The following is a 19,988-nucleotide window of genomic DNA, read 5'->3' as shown; positions in this document are numbered from 1 at the left end:
CAGTAGCTGTTTCATTTTGGACGGAGTCTCATACTGTATTACTGAGCAAACGTGTGGGAGAAAAAGTTTCCTTGGTTTTCTTGCAATTTTAAGCTGACGTTGGCAGATTTACAGTAAAAACACAACAAAAAAAAATGCAGATTGTCCTCAAAGTGAACTCCCACTGAAAAGACTTTCCTCTCTGCAAAAATGAAACAAACTTAACTTCAAAGAGCGGAAACAATGGGCTGGACAGTACAGGAGTATTTTTACAGTGTAAATTCATAGAAAGTGTCCTCGAGGAAAGATTGTACCTTTTTTGGAGTGCAAAGTTGACGACTTTGAAGAGAGCTATGGAAATATATATAGTTCAGTCAAGAAAATAGCAGAAAGGAAGTTTCAGTAGAGTTAAATCTGCTGCCTTTTTAACACTAATCAGGGCAGATATTCACTTTTTATGACTGGTGACTGCGAAAGGTGCTATATAAATAAACCTTGTGTGCGTGCTTGCTATATTCTTAATGTGTGTTGTACTTATGTGTAACCTCAGAATCTCAGACTGTATATGTGTGCACACATCTGTATTAACATTTCTTTGCTCCATCTTGTCCTTGCACTGTCATTGATTGTTTAAATGCACTGATATTGACCTCTGTGCTCGATTAACTACCCGTTCTCTAACCTACAGTTGTTTTGTTTGTCGTTTTTTTCAGCGATCTGAACGGAAACAACCTGACCGTCATCACCAAGGCAGACTTCTCTGGTCTCAAACACCTCAGAGTCCTGTAAGTCACAGCCACATTTACACATTCAGCAATATGTGAGTTTTTAGATTAACAACTGAGTACAAGTTTCCTTTTAGACATCACTGTTATATCTAGAGCATCTTTAAATTAGTGCAACATTTTTAAAGTCAGTACTTATTAGTTATTTTGCTGTTGTTCTTTCATTTACATTTTATTAAGATTAAAAGTCTGGAGGGAAATTGCACAAAACTTAGAGAGCGGATTAAGCCAGGATTTTCGTGGTATCTGGGCTGAATGTAGCCTAACTTTATGAAAGCAGAGACACATAAGTAGAATATAAGTAGAAGATATATTCTGTGTAGCATTTTTCTCTGTTTGATTATAGTGGCTGAATGTCCTTTTTTTTGCAAATTATATGCTTTACCTGCTCATGCATTTCCATGAGAAGCTGCTGCTCACTTGGGGCGGCTGTGGCTCAGAGGAGAGCGGATCGTCCTCTAATCGAAAGGTCGGCGGTTTGATCCCTGGCTCCTCCAGTCAACATGTGGAAGTATCCTTGGGCAAGATACTGAACCCTAAATTGCTCCCGATGCTACGTCATCAGAGTGTGAGTGCGTGTGAATGCTTACTGAGTAGCAGATGCCACCATGCGCGGTAGCCTCGGCCACTGGTGTGTGAATGTGTGTGTGAACGGGGCGAATGTGACATGTACATAAACTATTTGCTGAAAACTCACGTCTTCTTCGTGTCTACGTCAGGACAGTCTGTGTTTGAGAAGTGGTCTATTCACGAAAGCCGTGAACGCGCATATATTCGAAATACTTACACCTGGCTTGATGTAGTCGCACCTACTCATCCTGGCTTGGCAGATGCGCAACGGATTAAGCCAGGAGGCACCGATGAGACTAGGACAAGCCTCGCTTTCCGTTATCCTGGATTTCTGAATTCTGCTTTTGTGCAGTAGCCCCTGACCTTCTCTCCCAGCTGTCAGGCTCTTTGTTGACAACAGCTTTTATGTATTCAGCAGAGATTCTTTCCCACATTTCTTTGCTAGTTTTAGGTCTCGTAGGAATGTGGGAGTCATAGCTGCGCCGCCACCTCAAGCCAGAGGGAACAGAATGACGCTTTAGTGACACATGAGCCACCCAGAGGTGCTTGTTCGGTGTCAGTGTCAGTCAAATTTACAACAGGGAGGGGTTTATCCACGACCTTTTGACCTGGAAACACAGTGCCCTCTGGGAGAGGCTGCACTGTTGGCGGTTTCCTGTGTTTACCTGAAGGCTGAGACTGTGCTGAGTGTCCGTGATGGACATGAGGTGTTAAAAAGATGACATGCCAGGAACTAATGACATCTCCGGAGGCTTGCTCAGAACAGATTAGCAGCCCGCTGGGAGCCCGCGGCTCATTTCTGTCAGGAGGGGATCGAGTGTTACACCAGTGGTTTATTATGTGGAGGTCTGTGGAGAGTATTTATCAAGTGTGCAGATCCCAGCAGCAACTGTGGGAGAAATAATGTGTGCTGAGGCTTTGTGTTTTCAATTTGATTAATGAGAGGGTGAAGGATTTTACTTTTTGAGTTTTAAAATCTATGCAATACCTCAACAAAATAATAAAAGTGCCCTTTCTTTTTTTTTTTTTTTTTTTAATGTACTAAATAGGAAATTGATGCCACCCTCTTGTCACAATTAATTAGTACGTTTACTTGATGCACTATTTTTTTGTAACGTGCTGATATTACACTAAGGATGAACAGTATATGCTTGGATAATGTTAATGATGTGGTTTGATAGCTAAGTATTCATCAAAACAGACTGTTTATTTTAGAAAGATAAAGATATGAGGACATTTTGTTGCAACTATATGTGAATGTTTAATAACCTATTTATTTTTTGTTTTTTATTACAAAGTATTGAAAAGTTTTATTGCTTTTATTTCTTCTGTTGTTGTTTTTGGTCTATATCTTTGTATTACTTTACACTGATATTTTACGCCTTGCATCTTGCGTTATTTGTCCTCTGGTTTTAATTTTATCTGAACTCTACCCTAGTTTCGTCCCGCTTGTATTCAATAGGACTGTTTGGCTTTCCACTTTTCTATTGCCGTTTATGACTCCCATTTCTCTTTTGCTTTGTTTGTCAAAACACTTTATAAACTCTGTTTTTAAAGATCCTATATAAATAAAATTCCCATTCTCATTATTATTATTGTTATTATTGAAGTATCAGTAAAGTAATTACCCCATTATTGTTTGCAAAGATACATTATGTCTGTTGGACAGACGATAAATCCATTTATAGCGTGTGAAAAAAGGCTGCCATATTTTAAAGAATCTTTCATTAGATCCATGAATAGCAAATCGCATCCTCTACCATAATATGAATAAGCTGATAGTGATATATTTTAAATTCTATTTATGCTTTATGAGTGTTGCAGTGTTTTTATTCATTTCTTCGTTTCATTGCAGTCATCTGATGGAGAACCAGATCAGTAACATTGAGAGAGGAGCTTTCGATGAACTAAAGGAGCTGGAGAGACTGTGAGCGCACACACACAGACACACTTATATACAGAATGAAGATGACATTTCCACTAAACTGACTGCAAGTTTATTTAACCCGGTGTGTTTTTGTCCATCCAGTCGCCTCAACAAGAACCACCTGACCCAACTCCCAGAGCTGCTGTTTCAGAAGAACGAAGGCCTGTCTCGACTGTGAGTCTCTAAAAGCTCTGCATGCTTTCTATCCTTTGCTTCCCTCTTTTCTACATCTGACATCTGAACCCCATTCTGAAGGAGTGTAACGGTGCAGGGAGGTCATGGTTCAGTGTGAATATAATACAGCGGAAATACATGGTGCAGTGAGTCGCTGAAAAACGACCGGTTTGTTAGTCTCGTACAGTGCTCTGTAGCTTGGCTTGTGTCTCGCCCAGGTCTCAGGCCATCCACTGTCCCCTTCACCACCTCAAGACAAAGTTGGCCCATATACTTTGTCACTTTAGAAATGTTGATATGATACCCATAAAATGTGCAAATGTTCATGCAAAAAGTGGGCTGCTCTGCATTTTTTCTGTGCAAACTGCAGCCAGTTTATGAAATTTGATTTGGAAGTTCTTTATTATCCCCTTCAAACCCGAAATTGTGTTTGTCCTTCATTTTGAGATGAATTTCATGTGTGTTTGTTGTCTGAGTGGGTTGGTTGAGTGTTATTATTTAGGAGGAATGCTCAGTTATTGTAGATAAAAGCAGTTAAGGAGTAAGATCATAATGGACACAGCACGCTGAAATGATTCTGTTTAGTTTTTTTATTGGTATCATTCCTTTTATTAATTGTCTCCACGCTGTAAAATCTGACAGGTTGATTTTACTTTAAAAAATGTAGGAAAGCAATTGCTTCGAAAAATGTGGTAACTATTAATCTTGTCTCCCTTTTGAATAATTGTTAAGCTGACTTAAAATTTAGTTTCTATTTACTTGATTTTGTGAAGTTGTTGCAACTTAAAAATGACAGCTTTAGTTAAATCTATCTTTCAGAGTTTTAGCAGCTTCAATAAACCAAGTTTACAGTGCTATCTAACCATATTCTCCCATTTGCAAACTAGTCAGTCATTCACTCAGTCACTAGTCAGCTCACAGATCTCCAAACTTCATCAATGGCAAAATCCTCTCTGTCACGACCAAGATAAGTCTGACTAACGTGGTTTACTTACGTTGCAAACACTTAGAAAGAACAAGGTAATTTGATTAGTTTTCTAGTATTAGTATTGACTTTTTCAAGGCATTTGATATCCAAGATTATGTAGTTGAATCAACTCATCAGATTTTACAGTGCATGTAGTCAAAATTAAATTTCTTTATGAAAAGCTTAATTTGATTTGACATATGATGCCACTGAAATCCATCCAACTTATTTGTTCTTACGTATTCTTTCTAAACTCTAAATTAATGCCCTGAACTCATAAAACAGAACAGTAATCCTACACCTCACAGTATACCTACAGTACAAACCCTGACATTACACCACTGTACATTTTCACTGCTTTTAAGTTATAACAATAATAATAATAATATAATGCATTAGGCTTATTGGTTTGGTTTAAAGTAATGAAATGTTGCTGTGGCCAAACCCCCGGTGCTTTGCTGCATGTCGTCCCCCGTCTCTCCCCCTTTTACTCTGAAAGCTTACCTGTCCAACAAAGGCAAAAAGCCAAGAAAAAAATGAAATAAACTGTCACTTATAGAGAAGAGTAACAGAGACTTTTTCTGCTGCTTCAGGCTGCGAGCTCGCCAGTTTTCACATCAAAAAATTGACCCATTTTTCTCACCTAGAAAACACTGCAAATAGTCTCCCCTCGGACAGCAGAAGCACCACAAATCACTTCCCACAGTCCCACAGGAGCAGTCGAGCTTTAATTTGACAACTGAATACACACACACACACACACGCACACACACACTCGCGGAGCTTTTCCCCTGTTTAATAACTGAAAAGCTTGGGCACAGTTGGTTACTATGCGGCTAAATGTGTCACACACACACACACACACACATGCTGCTCTGAAGTCTTTGTTACAAATGTGTGTTTGCAGTGTAGGACGGGGAATGTATCTGCTCCTGCCTGGAGACGCCTGGAGACGCACACACAAACACTGCTGGAGAGAGAGAAAGAAAAGCAAACACAGCGGAGCCCTTTAATTAACTTTTCTCAGTGATTGATCCATTTATGACAGAGATGTGTTTTTGTACCTGTGAGTGTGTGTGCGAGTGTGTGATGGATTTAGCGGTTGACACAGAAATTGTTCAGACACAAAGAGACACTTTTACTTTTTTTTTCTGAGCGCAGAGGGAGGGAGTAAAGTGGATAACAGCCATGAAAAATACAACTAATTACAGGAGGAAGGTGGGGATGAACAAATGTGTGTGTGCGTGTGTGTAATGTGTGTGTGTGTGTAAATGTGTGTACGAAGGAGACACTTAAAGAGAAAGTATGAGAGCGATGAATGGTATGACAAAGTGTGTGTGTGTGTGTGTGTGTGTGTGTGTATCTGTGTGTGCCTGCGTGTTTGTGGATGTGTGTGTCTGTCCTGATTATTTGCTGTTTGCCTTTTTGGCAATTTCACACTCTGGCTCCCATCAGGGAATGCTGAGATGGACTTGGCATGTTCGATCAATCAGCACACACACACACACACACACACACACACACACACACACACACACACACACACACACACACACACACACGCACACACACACACACACACGCACGCACACCTTCACATTCACATAAAGCAAAGCAACACTCATAGTGCAGAGCCATTAGCACTTCCTCCAGCAGGAGTGATTTCTTTTCCTCCTGCTGTGTTGATGGACTCTACAAAGCCTGATGTCCCCTGGAAACACACACACACACACACACACACTCACACTCACATAGCAGTTTTTTGTTTGTGTGCATTTTTCTCTCTTTGGCGAAATTACCTTTCGAGCAGTTACTCTTCATCTACATTCTTCTCTGCACCTCCCTCAGCGCCTCCCTCAGATTCTTTTTATTGTTTGTCTTTGATAGTCAGTCTTAAATTTTTATGTTTTTATTGATTTTCCTTTTTTTTTTAGAGAGAGCAGACATACAACTAGATTTCACATCCTCACGGCTTATTTTTGTCCTAACCCAACCCAAGCCATTCTGTTTTTAATGTCTGAAGCAACCCAGGCCCAAAGCAGTTTATTTAAGATGAAGCACTGTTTTTGTGTTGCCTTGTCATGCAGTTATTCTGATTACCACATGTTGCGTGCATGTGCTATCATATAAATAAGCTTTTCCAGTGTTTGATTGTGTGTCTGTCTGTCTGCAGCAAATATTGCAAACTACTGGACCAATCACCCTAATATTTTGCTTGCAAATTTTTGACTGAATGCTCAAGGATCTCACTTTGTTGCAGTGATTCATTATTGTTAAAAACTTGTTTTAGTGACTGACTGCTGACTCCTCATTGATCTTTACTACGGGGTTGGGGGTGCACATTTTTGGGAAATTGGCTCTTTTACCTAGTCTGTATCAGGTCACATTTTGGCCTTTGCTGTGGCTCAAAAACCTTACATCCATAGAAAACTGGTCTCATTTTTAACCAGTGCATCTGCAAATTAATTCCATAACTGACATGTTGTGATCTACTAAAGTTAGACACATTACAGGATGAGAAAGTCAATCTTTATTTATTTATTTATTTTATCTCCGCTTAACTTCACTATGCCGAGCAGGAAAATTTCAGCGGGCAGAGATGTGTCATGTTCTGGCTGCTGTGGCTGTTACCCGCTTTTGTTCAGTTCACTGTTTGTAGGCAGATAAATGGTTGCTTTTGTCTAAAAACTGGAGACACCTTTTGCACATCTGCCTCTCCTCTTTATCTGTTTTAATCGTGTGTTTATTGTTGTTATTTCCTAATTTGTTGTGCTGTAGTCGAGACAAAGTTAATACTGTTAAAGTCCGGTTCTGGACAACTTGATCAAAAATTTGTGGTTTAATATTAAAAATACACTTATCCTCATAATGATATCATATTTATATTTCACAGTCAGTGCCTGTGTCTCCATCAAAAATCGACAACCCATGTATTTGTGAGAGTATTGTGTATTGTGGGAAATACAAGAATTTTCCAGAGTGGCCTCAGTCATCCAGGGCTGTTTGGTAGCCTGGTAGAGATTTGCACTCAACTAAGTGCACTTTTCTCGCTAAAATATAATTTTACTGAAATGAACTCAAATCACAATGTTAACAAAGAACCTGAACATCATGTTAATCACAAAATTTGAATGTTTTGAGCTGTGGTCTGATTTCCACGGGTCTTTGTAAATTTTGTCATGTCCCGATGTCCACAGTGGCACCTGTGGGAGCCCGTATTGATGGTCACATGACTCTATAGTTGAATACCTGATTTCAGGATATCACATCAACATCTGTATGATGTTAGAAAGCTTCCTGTAGTTTATCAGCTTGTCTTTCTCTCATACGTACTCTCTTCTCTCGAAACCTCTGTCTTGTATTTTCACCTTCAACTCTCTCTCTCTCTCCCTCTCTCTGTCTCTCCTTCCAGTCTTTTGTCGGCTCTGTGAGGTTGTGTGAAGGATTCGCTCCACACCCAGTAACAGCCCTTTGTGTGTTTTGATGATACCCAGAGGCTGTCTGAATGTGTGTGTTTGTGAACCAGGGTGCCCCCCTCGCAGCACCTCCCTATAGCCCAGGGGAACCCAAGAATTATGGGAGTGTAGCTAGATGTATCACAAACACACACACACACACACACACACACACACACACACACCTTGACCCGGAGGTGAACCGTGTGGTTAGCCAGTCGAAACAGAGTGTCAGCAGGTGTGCTATTGACCGTAGATTGATGGGATTTAAACCTTCAGACAAACAGCCAGTGATACTTTCTGTGAACTCGGGGATTTATAAAGATTAAATAAAACATGAATCCAGAAATCTGCAGTAAAAATAAACAACAGCATAAAACTGGACCAAAGCTACGATCAAACATGTCAATGCGTTTGAGTGAAGTCTCACTTTTTTGTTTTGACGTGGTTGGACAACATGTTGTGCGATCTCTAAAGTAAATTATAAATAGGGTCGAAAAATTAACGGCCTGGCGGATTATCGGGGCTGATATTTGGCATTTTGACGATTATCTATATTGGCGTTTTATTTTAACGAGTGCCGATATAATTGATTAATGAAAAAGTGTGTTTTACACTCAAAAAACAACAGGAAAGGCAGTCTGCAAACACGGAAACAAAGTGTCAGCATGGGAGGAAGTTTACTTTGTTTTTAATCATCAATTTTATTGAAATTTTCACTGAAGTTTATTTAAAAAAGTTGCAGGAAAAATTGCTTTAAATGATGCTGAAATGCCAGTTTTGATTAAACATTTGCTAAAGGTATTTGAACAAAGTTTTGTGTTGGACTTCCAAATAATTGGTATCGGCCCTAAAAAAACAATATCAGTCCCCCAAACTATAAAGTATGATTTACAGATCAACAGTGGAGAAATGTTTTATGCTGCATTAGTGGTTTGAGAAGTTTCTTTTCTTTTTAAAGTGACCTTTCAAGCTTCAGGTGGTGAGTCTTAAATACTCAAGGGATACATTTTTATGTATTAGTTCTTTAAAATAAAACTTAGTTTGCTTTAACTTACTTTATGTCTTTAAATTTTAACTGAACTTTATAAAGAAAAGTTGTAGGGAACTTGCTGTCACTGTAGAAAGTTTCCGTTTTGTTACACACTTTCTAAATGCATTTAAACAAAGTTTTATGTTGAAATTTATTAAATCCAAAATCTTCAAAATTAATGTTTTCTGTTTTACTGTAAATGCATATCGGTGCCAAATATTGGTTATGGGTCTCATGAAATATCAAAATCGGCCCTGAAAAAACAGTATTGGTTGACTCCTAATTACAATCAAATAAAAGTTAGAGAATTCAGTCAGAGTGAAATAAGAGCTGTCAGGAGCATAAATATGACTGCGTGGAATTAAAATATGATAGGAAATCAAAGGCGTGTGTGCATGATTTAAGTCTTTTGGAGTGTGTCCTTGCGGTTACAGTAACTTTCCCCTCAGACACGCAGAGATTGTCTCATTAGGCAGACGGGCAGAGCTGTCCTCATTAGCGCAGTTGATTGGCATCTGAGTGCAGCTAATTAGCGGTGTGAAGGTAACAGAGGCGGTGATAGCAGCTGCCGGGCTGCGGCTGTGTTAGAGGCTAACCGGAACGTGACCTCGCCGTTTACCAACTAATTTACTGAGAGAGAGGAAGACCATGCTGGAGTATTATGTCTGTGTGTGATAATTGCTTGTATTTGCATTTGTACAGTGTAATTTACTCTGTGTGTGTGTGTGTGTGTGCGCGCGTGTGCATGCATTCATACATGTGGTAATTGCACAGATTTGCATCGACACAGCAGTCGTGTGTGTTGTGTTTTTGCTGGGTGACATAATTATTTATAGGTGTGTCCTCAGTGTGAAAGAGAGAGACAGTTTGTGTCTGCACATGCATTCATTAATTTTTTGTTTGCCTGTGTGATAATTCTGCATTCATGCAGTTTTTGTACGTGTCTGCAGTTTCGCACCCTTGTGTAGATAATTGGCTGTATGTGGATCTCTATAATGTGTGTGCGCCTGCCTCTATTTTCTTCCCATTGTGTGAGTGTAACCTCTGCTTATAAATGAAGAAAATTCTTAATAAATACTTGAAGCACAGGCACTCATTTGAACGTTTATATTAGTTTATTTAGTTATAAAAAAAACCCCACTGCAAATAGTATTCAAATCTTAAACTGAGTCTAAATAACTTTTTAAGGAAAGTTTTAGCAGATTCTCAGATAAAATAAAAAGTTGGCAGTCTTTATTGGCCCATTTTAAAGCCCCTTGAGGCAAATTTGTGATTTGCAGTTTTGGGATACATGAATAAAATTGATTTGCAGAAGATGTAAAATGTTGACAAGAGCACATCTATTGCGACTCAGTGTGTGTAGTTTTAATCTACTTAGTCTACTCTACTAGACAGTTTTTGTCACTGGGTTTATTAGGTTTTTTGATAACCTGATATATCTCACTCTGTGGGTCATATTACGAAAATTGTTGCCAAAAATATAATGAAAACAAATCACTGAGCCTTTTGCTTTAGGGCCCGTACATATGCCCCGTGTTTGACTGCTTGTTAAACGTGAGGGCAGGTGCGGGGTGCAACTGTTGTGTCTACTTTGTGCTAACGTGGAGGCAGGTTGCATCTTAGGTTGCTAAGCGACCATAACCAGCACTGTTTCATAGCTTTGTACCAGAAAACCCTCAGTGCAGAGCTGATCTTCTTCCAGGCGTTGTGTGTATGAGGCCAAAGATATTGTCTTTGGGACAGATATAAAGTTGAAATGATCACCTTCTCCTCCATATTTATCACAGACAGCTTTTCATGGAAAAACAAAAAGATATCTACTGGATGTGATTGATTGTTCCTGTCACCGGACAGTTTCAGTTGTCTTTTGCAGTTAGAAATGAGGTTGATGAAAGTGCACATATTGTAAAGGTGCCATGAAACCAAAGAAAACAACTAAAAGTGGCTTTAAAAAACTTGATAGAAGTTGGAGGTCATTTTCTGTGTGTTTATCACTGTGAGCAATCCCTTAAGTCACTGCCAGTAATAAAACAACTGATTAAGGAGGGAATACTTCAGTTCCAAAATGATCATTTGCATGTCAATTACTCATCCCATGTTATATTAAATGGACACTTTTTCTCTATTCTGTATGAAACTATATGAAAAAAATGGTTGTGTGCTTGGTATCCCAAACAGACAGCCCTAAAAATGAAATTTATTGATGCTCTCTATAAAGCTAGACTCCGTTGACAAAAACAGTAATTTTACCTCTCTGAACACAGGAGCTGCTGGTCTACTGCTGCCTCAATATGTTATTTTTTTTTTTTTGTTTTATTGTGGAACTTCAGATTCAGATTCAGGTTCAGATTCAGCAAAGAAAATTTCTGCACAGTTGGATGTGTAAATGGTCATTTGTGAAACGTCCCTACAAGTCAGACTTTAAAGGATTTTGTTATCTTTATTCCCAGCACTGTTTCTAACGCGAAAACTTGACATAACCGGCACTTTGGATGGAAAGTGTGCAGCCGACAGCAGATATGTGTCCAGTCCATTTGCACATGCATGCATTTCTGTATTTATGTTATCTACGGGGCTCAAATCAGTCATCACAAAACACACAGAAAAACGGATTTTCCCAGAATTTTGGTTTTCTTAAAGCTGGGGCTGCGGGATGCTTCCCCCGCTGTGTGTGGTAACAACTTCACGCTGAATAACAGGATCTGTGGCGAGGACGGACACCATCACTCCCTTTACAAAAACCCGCTCAGCTGTTTTTCTTTTGTCCCGAGTGTGTGTCCGTCTGCGTGTGTGTGTCTTCGTGGGAGGTCAGGACGGGAACAGTGATTTCTTGTCTCATGTCCGTCCAAAGTAAAGCTGACAGAGCGAGAGCAGAGGAAAAGGCATGATGGGAAAATAACACATGGGACTGTTCAAACAGCCAATCACTAATCTTAGATTGACACTGAGACAAATATTAGTGAGAGACAGCGGACAGTCACCATCAACCCTCACATCTATGTCTCTTTTGTTTCAATTTCATGCTTTTTTGTCCTTTTTTTCTTACTCTTTTTCGTCATCACCTTTCTCATTTTTTCTCCTATCTGTTGTGGTGGTTTTCGGTTTGGCGTTCTACCCTCCTGTGGATGGAGGGATGGAGGGAGGGAAAAGAAATAAAGCTAAGACGGTGAGAGGCAACTGATGGATGAAAGCAACAAGGGCAAAGGAAGGGAATTAGAAAAAGACGGAGCCAAGGCCGATGTCTTGATCGAGGGCAAGAAAGACGGAGGCGAGTAGAAGAGGGATTAGGCTGAGGCGATAGAAAAGGAGGGAGGAGAGCATAGGGAGAGTGAAGAATGGGTGTAATGAAGTAAAGAGCAACAGGAAGAAGAGATGGAGGTGACAAAAAGAAAAAGAAACATGGCCTCACTCCATGAAAGAAGAGGTCAGCATATAGGAAGGATGCACGCTGGAGAGGAAATGTGGACGAGAGAAAAGACACAAAGCGAAGATAAAAAAGTGGAATAGAAAGGACGGAGGGAATGAAAGAGAGAAGGAAGTTGTCAAAAGTAGAATATGTGTATGTATGTATATATATATATATATATATGTGTGTGTGTGTGTGTGTGTGTGTGTGTGTGTGTGTGTGTGTGTATATGTGATGTATAGAATAACACTCCTTTTAAAGAAACAAACACTGCACTGCAGGCAAAAGTTACTTTATAAGCGAAAGTGTGACACACGGCCAAAATAGCAACTGTCTGATTTGCTTTAGTCTTTAAACTTTGGTCCTTATAAATAGGGATGGGGATTGTTAATTTTTATTGATAATGATACTATTATCAAGACTCCTTAACAGTCTTTATTGATACTTTTCTATCATTTGGTGGAAAGACGAGGCGACTATGTTTTTAACAGACCCGATTTTGCTTAAAAAGTTAGTTTCTTTTGTTTTGCTGAGAAGAAAAATTTCCCCCTCAAACAACTCTATTATTCAAGTTTCTTGTCAAAAAAATAAATATTTCGTCGTGTTTATGTTACATCACATCATGATGACGTTTTATCAACCTTTGCCTAATATGCATTTTACTAAGCTGACCTCGAACACATCACTTTTTTTAACATTTTGTTATACCTCTGCGCCTGTGATAGCTGCGGCCGCAGGCATTATGTTTCCGTCTGGCACGTTCTTGTTACGCGATATTTCCAGAACGCCTTGAAATTTGACAAACATTCACTTGGGCTCAGTGATAAGCTGATTAGATTTTGGTGGTCAAAGGTCATGGTGACTTTGCATTTGTCTCATTCTTGTAAATGCAATATGTGAAGATGGCCTTAAGGGAGTTACCTCAAATTTGGCACAAACGTCGTCCACTTGTAGAGATCGTCTGTGCTGCGGGGGGGAAGATGTGCGTGAAGCGTCATTGTTTTCACAGACGTAAAGATGTAAACTGTAAGTGCAACTTGACTGGTGTGTGGAAGTACATGGTGATATATATCTAGATTTTCTTTATCATGGTTGTGTAACCTATCAATAAAAAAAATGTCGTAACATTTCATCAACTAAAACGTGATTATATGTTTACAGCCTTGTGCCTTTTCCAAGTCTCAGAGGAAAATAGTTAATTTAATGGTGCATGAACAGATTTATTTGCTTTCACTGCCAACGTTGCAAAGTACTGTAATCTTAATAACTGCTGCTTAGTAGTTACTTTGTGGTAAAACCTAATAATGAATGCTCATTTAGACCTATTAGTGATGTTGATAGTCTGATTTGGACTTAATGGGCTGTGTTAATGTCATTATAAGGCTCAATCTATTTGGGCGTTTTTTTGGTCCAAAAATGGCTCTCTTGATAGTTAAAGTTGCTGAACCATTTTTTAGTCCATCATGTTGTTTTAAATTGAAACTGTTTGCCACCTTACATTACATGTATATGGTTTCAGAATTTGATTATTTTTTCTTTTTTTAATTTTTTGGCCTACGTGTAGAGACCTGCAGTGTTGCTGTGTGTGTAATGCAACTTAAGCCACTGTTTATCTTCTCTCTAAACTTTTAATATCAGTTGAGAATCACCAGTGCTTGTAGAATATGTTGTACTATTAATGCATTTTGCCATATATTTAAAATACTGTGTGTAATGAGTTTTTTTCAAACTCAGTAAAAAAACATTTTAAGCATAGTCATAATTTGCTTTTTTTGATTTTTAAAGTAAAATGTTTTAAGTCCTTATTGTGACTGGTAATTTTCAAGTTAACTTTTTTTAATGCATTCATCAGGTTAGGAAAAAAAACAAATATAAACCAAAAAAGCTATTTTAAGTTTGAAAAGTAATAAGTGAATTAAAAAAAATTTGAAAAGATAAAGTATAATGTGACAGGTTTACAGAAAAATAGGATGAATGAGTTTTGAGTGCTTTTAAGGGGCCAGTTTGTAGGATTTAGAGGCATCTATTGGCAAAAATGGAATATAATGACTTGAAAATAATCATATATTTATATGATTAAAGAGAATAAAAAGAATCCTTGCGTTGTTGTTGCCTTAGAATGAGCGTTTGAGCGTTGATCTCCAGTCGCCCTACACACTGACTCTAAAAAGGCCCATTTGTGTTTTTGCATTTTCACGCTTAGCACATGGGAGATTTTTTTTTTCCTGCAACCTCGCTGCTCGATGCCACTAAATCCTACGCGCTGAACCTTTAAAGCGCTCGTTAACATGTTGCCTCTTACCTGAAATTCGCATGAAATCACCTTTAATCTTTGTGCTCTTTTATTTGACATGAAGCAATCTGAAATCTGAGAAAGAAAACAAGAGAGGCAGAAGCGACATTTACAGTATTTACTTCCCACACTGTCTGAGTTTGGCCTGTTACCATGGTTACAGCCTCTTTCGTGCCATCAGGTCATGAACCTTTTCAGTTCAGAGTGTGGGTTATTTGCATGTACCCCGTGTATTTATGTTTGTGTTTACTCATAAGAACATGTGTGTTTGTCACGCATATACTGCAGTGTGTGTGTGTGTGTGTGTGTGTGTGTGTTTTGTAGCGTGTTTGTGGTGTGATGTGCTCGGATTGTGTTGAATTAAGGGACAGCAAAGTTTCCCTTTGGATGTTGTGTGAAGCTAATATCAAGCATGTGTGTGTGGTGTGTTTGCGTGTTCATGCTCTGTGTGTGTGTTTGTGTTTGGGTGTTTATGCTCAGTGTGTGTGTGTGTGTGTGTGTTTGCGTGCCTCCCTGCTGTTTCTTGCCTGTGTGAGCTTGCTGCCTGCAGCTCTGTGGTTCACACAAAGGAAGAAGGGAAATGAGAAAAATGAATATTTGTGGGCTTCGGAAATAAAACAAGAAGACTTTCTCTCACCCTATTCTTCAATTTTCCTCTTTTTTTTTAGTTGCATCTGCTGTTCTTTAAACTTTTAAACTTTAATCCTTAAATTGATACTTAAGTAGCTTTAGAATAAGAAAATAAACTTTGACTGAAAATTTCAGACCTGAAAAACACACTTCATAGCCGCGCCGCCCCATTAAACAAAAATATTTTAGAGTTTTTGTGCAGGGTTTTGTTTTTCATATTTGGTGTTTTTTGAAACTTTGGGGCAGCCAGTATAATTTAAAATGAACTTCTGTGGGTTTGAACAATTCTCGACCACACAAAAGGAGTTTCTGATGATCATGTTTTCATACGAATTTAAGCATATGCATCTGTTTTGCTACTCTGTTGGTCAAAGAAAAACACACACTGGGTATTATTGTGCTTCCCTCACAAAAGACATTGTTCTGCAAATACACAATAGTTTCATATGATTGAAAACTGAGGGAGTATGGGTTGTTTTATTATCTGTTGTTGTTACATCATCTTACTCAAAACAGGATAACAGACACTTGATAAAGAAATAATATGTTTCTCTGCAGTGCTAAAATTTAGAGCACATCTGAACATTACACCTATATGTGATAGCTTATAGCATATTAAGTTCAGCCTTTCCAACAGATTTTGGAAGCTGGCTTCAGTAATGTGCCACCCTTTTTTTTATGCACAAGAGCATCAGTGAAGTCGGCCACCGGGTTTGGGCCATAATACCTGGCAAGCAGTCAGTGTCCCAGTTCATCCACGTTCTTTTTTTATACATGGAGTCAATCAAAGTACAACTCCGGTAAAATGTGACCTCACTGAAGTCCTTTTTTGCGTCTTCTTGCATTACATTGCATGTTTCCAGACAGTGCCTTTGGATGTTTCTGGCGATGATTTAACTGTAGTTTTGGGTACAGTTGCTTCCGTTGTTTTACAAATCAAATCCACTAAAGATTTAGTGTCCTTCCTAACGGTGCCAGTTTGTGATGTTTCTAGTCAGTGTGCTTACTATTGCTCTTCTGTACAAGTTAACCAGGATCTTGTTCAGAATTTAGCCTTTCTAAGTTTCCAAAGGAAGCAGAGCCTTTTCTATGCTTTTTAAAAAAAAATTCAATTACATTTTTTACATATCTTGAACTAAACGGGACAACCAAATAGTCGCTCCTTCCGATCACGGGCAGCCCCTTCTTAATCATGCTTACTGCCAGCACCTCACACTCCCGCTGTCCAACCAGTCGCCATAAAGCATGCACCTCCTCTGCTTGCCGCATCAGCATATAGAAGTGTCACCTGATTGAATAACGCTGCCCAGGATTTAGCCAGGTTTCTGTGAATTGAAGGATATTTCAGTTCCTGATATCTCTTTGGAAAGTGACGCCCGGGACACACTGCATGCGTGAGCAGTGCACAAGTGTCATGAAACATTTTGCGTTTTCTTTTTCATGGCCTGTTTTAACAAGTTGAGCAGTGCATGAGCAGTGCTGCTCCGCTGCTTCTCAGCTGCGGCACATGTAGAGAAACTGCGGCTGTTAAACTCGTGTTTGGCATAGCTTGGCGTGATGACATTCTGTTGTCTCATATCGCCACTTGTTAGCAATCGCCCTTTTTAAGACACAAGTAGGCTTCAAAGCGTGCCAGTTGGGTACAAACAAGACGTGAAAATGTCTTCAGCTTGTGTTAACAACAAGCCGTATTTAAGGCTTCTAACCCAAACACCCATTCAAATAAAACTGCTGACTTTTAGATGAAGGAACCTGAGGTGCTAAAATTCAATTTTATTTCTGGGTTTTAGAACTGGTTAAGAGAGGAAATGTTGGAGAAATGTTTTATGCTGCAGTAGCAGTTCGAAAAGTTGTTGGTTTTTTTCAGCGTGACTTCTCTTTAGTACTCAAAAGATACATTTTTCATGCATTAGTCCTTTAATATAAAACTTACTTTGCTTTAACTTTATGTATTCAACAGTCTTTAAATGTTTCATATTCGACTTTAAGACTTTATTGCTTCTCTTCTGTCTCTTTTGCTCGCTTTAACGTAGTTTCTTTCTGCTTTCTCCTCATTTCTCTGTGCAAATCCCTCAGGATATCTCTCTTAATAAAGAGGATGTGTTTGCCACCGTCTGGTCCTTTTAAGGTCATCCTCTCTTGCTGTGGTTTTCTGGTCAACCAGTTGTCTGCATTGTGGTGCTGCATCAGTTCAGATATTTATTGTTTTTTGTGCTACACATCTGGTTTTAACTCGTGTTTCTCTCTCCACAGTTGTGTCTCGCCTTCAGTTTATTTGGTCCATGCTCTTTTCTCTTTCCCCGTGTCTCATCACCTCTATTTCTTCCTCCGTCTGTTTCTCTCTCAGGATGTCTCAGTTGTGTTGATGATAACTTATTTAAATTGTTTGTTCTGTGCGTGTTTGTGTGTGTCAGGTTGAGGAGGGGACCAGACTATGATTATGAAATATTAACTATGTTGCTGCTCTGACTGTCTGCTGACCTGCCTGGCTGGGGGTCAAACAGGGCAGTTTGTGTGTTTGTGTGTGTGTGAGTAAGTTAGTGTGGACCCAGCAGAGTGGTGTGGTCATTTTTGGCTTTATCAGCTGTTTCTGTTTTGGGCTTTGGAAGAAGTAGTTTGCACAATGCGTTTTGACAAAATGGATACATTTACACCCTTAAAGCATTCTCACTAGACTGCCGTCTGACCTTTTTTTGTCAGTTTGGGCAGTCACATTGTAGAGCGTGTAGAGCGTCCATTGCTTCTTGGTTGCACTGAGAGAAGACTTGGCTTTTTTGATTTTGGATACCTATCCAATCTGTCCAAGAGGCATGACAGGCAAAGACAAGCCCGTTTTACACTGCCTGTTCGAGGCAGGACCATGCACCGTTATGCCGCCTTGCTGTTCTGTATAAAAACATATATATCTTCAGGGTTAAAATAGTGACAGTGCCAAAACAGTTTCTGTGTTAAAAAGGATGGCTGGCAGGACAGATGGGACTTTTTGACGGCGTTTATGAGTGCCACCCACCGCGGGAAAACTGCCGCAAAAGTCATCAAATTGGGAAAATAATGACAGTCGTGGGCTCCTTACCCTCTAAGCAGAGGACGAGATCAGCCGCTTTTTAACAGGGACAGCAAATGATTTTTTTTTACACATTATGCCATTGTTATTGTTTTTAATGATGACGGCAGAGCATGCAGATGTAGCAGCCAGGAGCTATTGAAATCCCTGCAATTTTTTTGCTAAAAGTTTCTTTTTTTTCACCTCCATGGCCCCTTCTGCTGCAGCAGGACTTTTTATAGAAGCACTTATCAACACCGTATGCTGCAACTTGAAAAGCTGTTTGTATCAACAGTAAGATACATATAAGAAACAAAAAAAACGGGAAAGAGCAGGAAAAGGTTAACAAGGATAAGCTACCGAGAACAACCAAATTTGAAAATAAAAAGAAATTCACACTGCGAGTCCGAAACTAACCCGTGTTTGACCTGAAGACAGGAGAGACGGATGGACGGAGAGGTGACGAGTAGAAGACGAGCAGGGAAACGAGTGGGAAAGTTTACCTTTCTCACCCTCTACTGTGAGCAGGGAGGGGAGGATGGAGGGAGGGAGGAGGATATTGAAACGACAGGAGAGACGGCGGAACAATGAGAGGATGAAGAGGAGCGAGGAAGGATGGAGGGGAGGGACGACACGGACACAACAGATGACAGAACGGATCAGAAAATGAATAGAGGAGATAGCAGGAGAGAGAGAGAGGGAGCAAATATTATGAGACTACCTACTGCACACACACACACACACACACACAGACACACACACACACACACACACACACACACACACACACACACACACACACACACACATCCAGCTGTGACCAGTCTGTGTTGCCCTCCAGTAAACATCATATCCAGCCTTCTGGTGTCCAGGCAACAGATATCTTGACAACCTGATGGGAAAGCATCTTTAATATTGGTGTGTGTGTGTGTGTGTGTGTGTGTGTGTGTGTGTGTGTGAGACATGACAGAGAGAGAGAGAGAGAGAGAGACAGCTTTCTTACAATACTCATATACATCTGGATGCATGTAAAATATTTACGTCCCTGTTTGTACGGTCATGAAAACCCTGAAAAGTCATTGAATTTGGTAATTGCAATTTCAAGGTCTGGAAAAGTTTTAGAAAATTAAATATACCCAGAAGGTTTTGGAAAAATCATAGAATTTGATTCACAAACCTGTTCAAAAACGATAGTTGGAAATTCGAAACTCAAACAATAATTTTTGTTTTTACAGTTTCTGGTTGTGATACATGGAGAAATTTTGGATGATTTTTATGCCTAATGTGCCCTCCAAACCTGCGTAAAAAAGAAAGAAAAAAAGTCACCATACATTTTGAAGGAAAAAAAAAAAATCCTAAATCCTTTCTTTAAAAGTCAAGTCAAAGTTTTAGCACCACTCCCTCCCTTCTCATAATTAACAAATAATCCTGAAGTCATATTTAAATATTCAGTTTTAACTCTGTTCTGATGTTATTATTTTGCTAAATAATGTATTTTTAAAACCGCTAGTGTATAGTAATATAAAAGAACCAATAAGGAGTATCAATGGTCTGTCAAATTTGCCCAAAAGTCATGGACAAGTCATAAATATTTACTGGATATGACACAATTAGTAAAAATTAATTCATTTATTGCAAAGAAGTGTTAATATATGATCAAATTTAAGTTGTAAAATCTTGGCTTAAGATGTCATTAAAAATATAGCACTGAATATACAGAATCAAC

At 39.1% G+C, this 19,988-nt stretch overlaps 1 protein-coding gene across 1 annotated transcript in view; it reads left to right on the top strand.

Moving 5' to 3' along the window:
* The window catches only part of LOC121942024 (slit homolog 1 protein-like), an 84,104-nt gene that overhangs the window by 14,730 nt on the left and 49,386 nt on the right, over positions 1-19,988 (top strand). The window contains exons 2-4 of the mRNA XM_042485086.2: positions 693-764; positions 3,190-3,261; positions 3,364-3,435. Coding sequence (XP_042341020.2) covers positions 693-764; positions 3,190-3,261; positions 3,364-3,435 — 216 coding nt within the window. The remainder of the gene's footprint in view (positions 1-692; positions 765-3,189; positions 3,262-3,363; positions 3,436-19,988) is intronic.

The sequence above is a fragment of the Plectropomus leopardus genome, chromosome 3 (assembly GCF_026936395.1).
Source record: "Plectropomus leopardus strain MGB_pleo_1.0 chromosome 3, ASM2693639v1, whole genome shotgun sequence".
Classification (NCBI taxonomy): Eukaryota; Metazoa; Chordata; class Actinopteri; order Perciformes; family Serranidae; genus Plectropomus; species Plectropomus leopardus.
The sequence above is the reverse complement of the archived record's forward strand: the minus strand, read 5'-3'. Positions and strand labels throughout refer to the sequence as shown.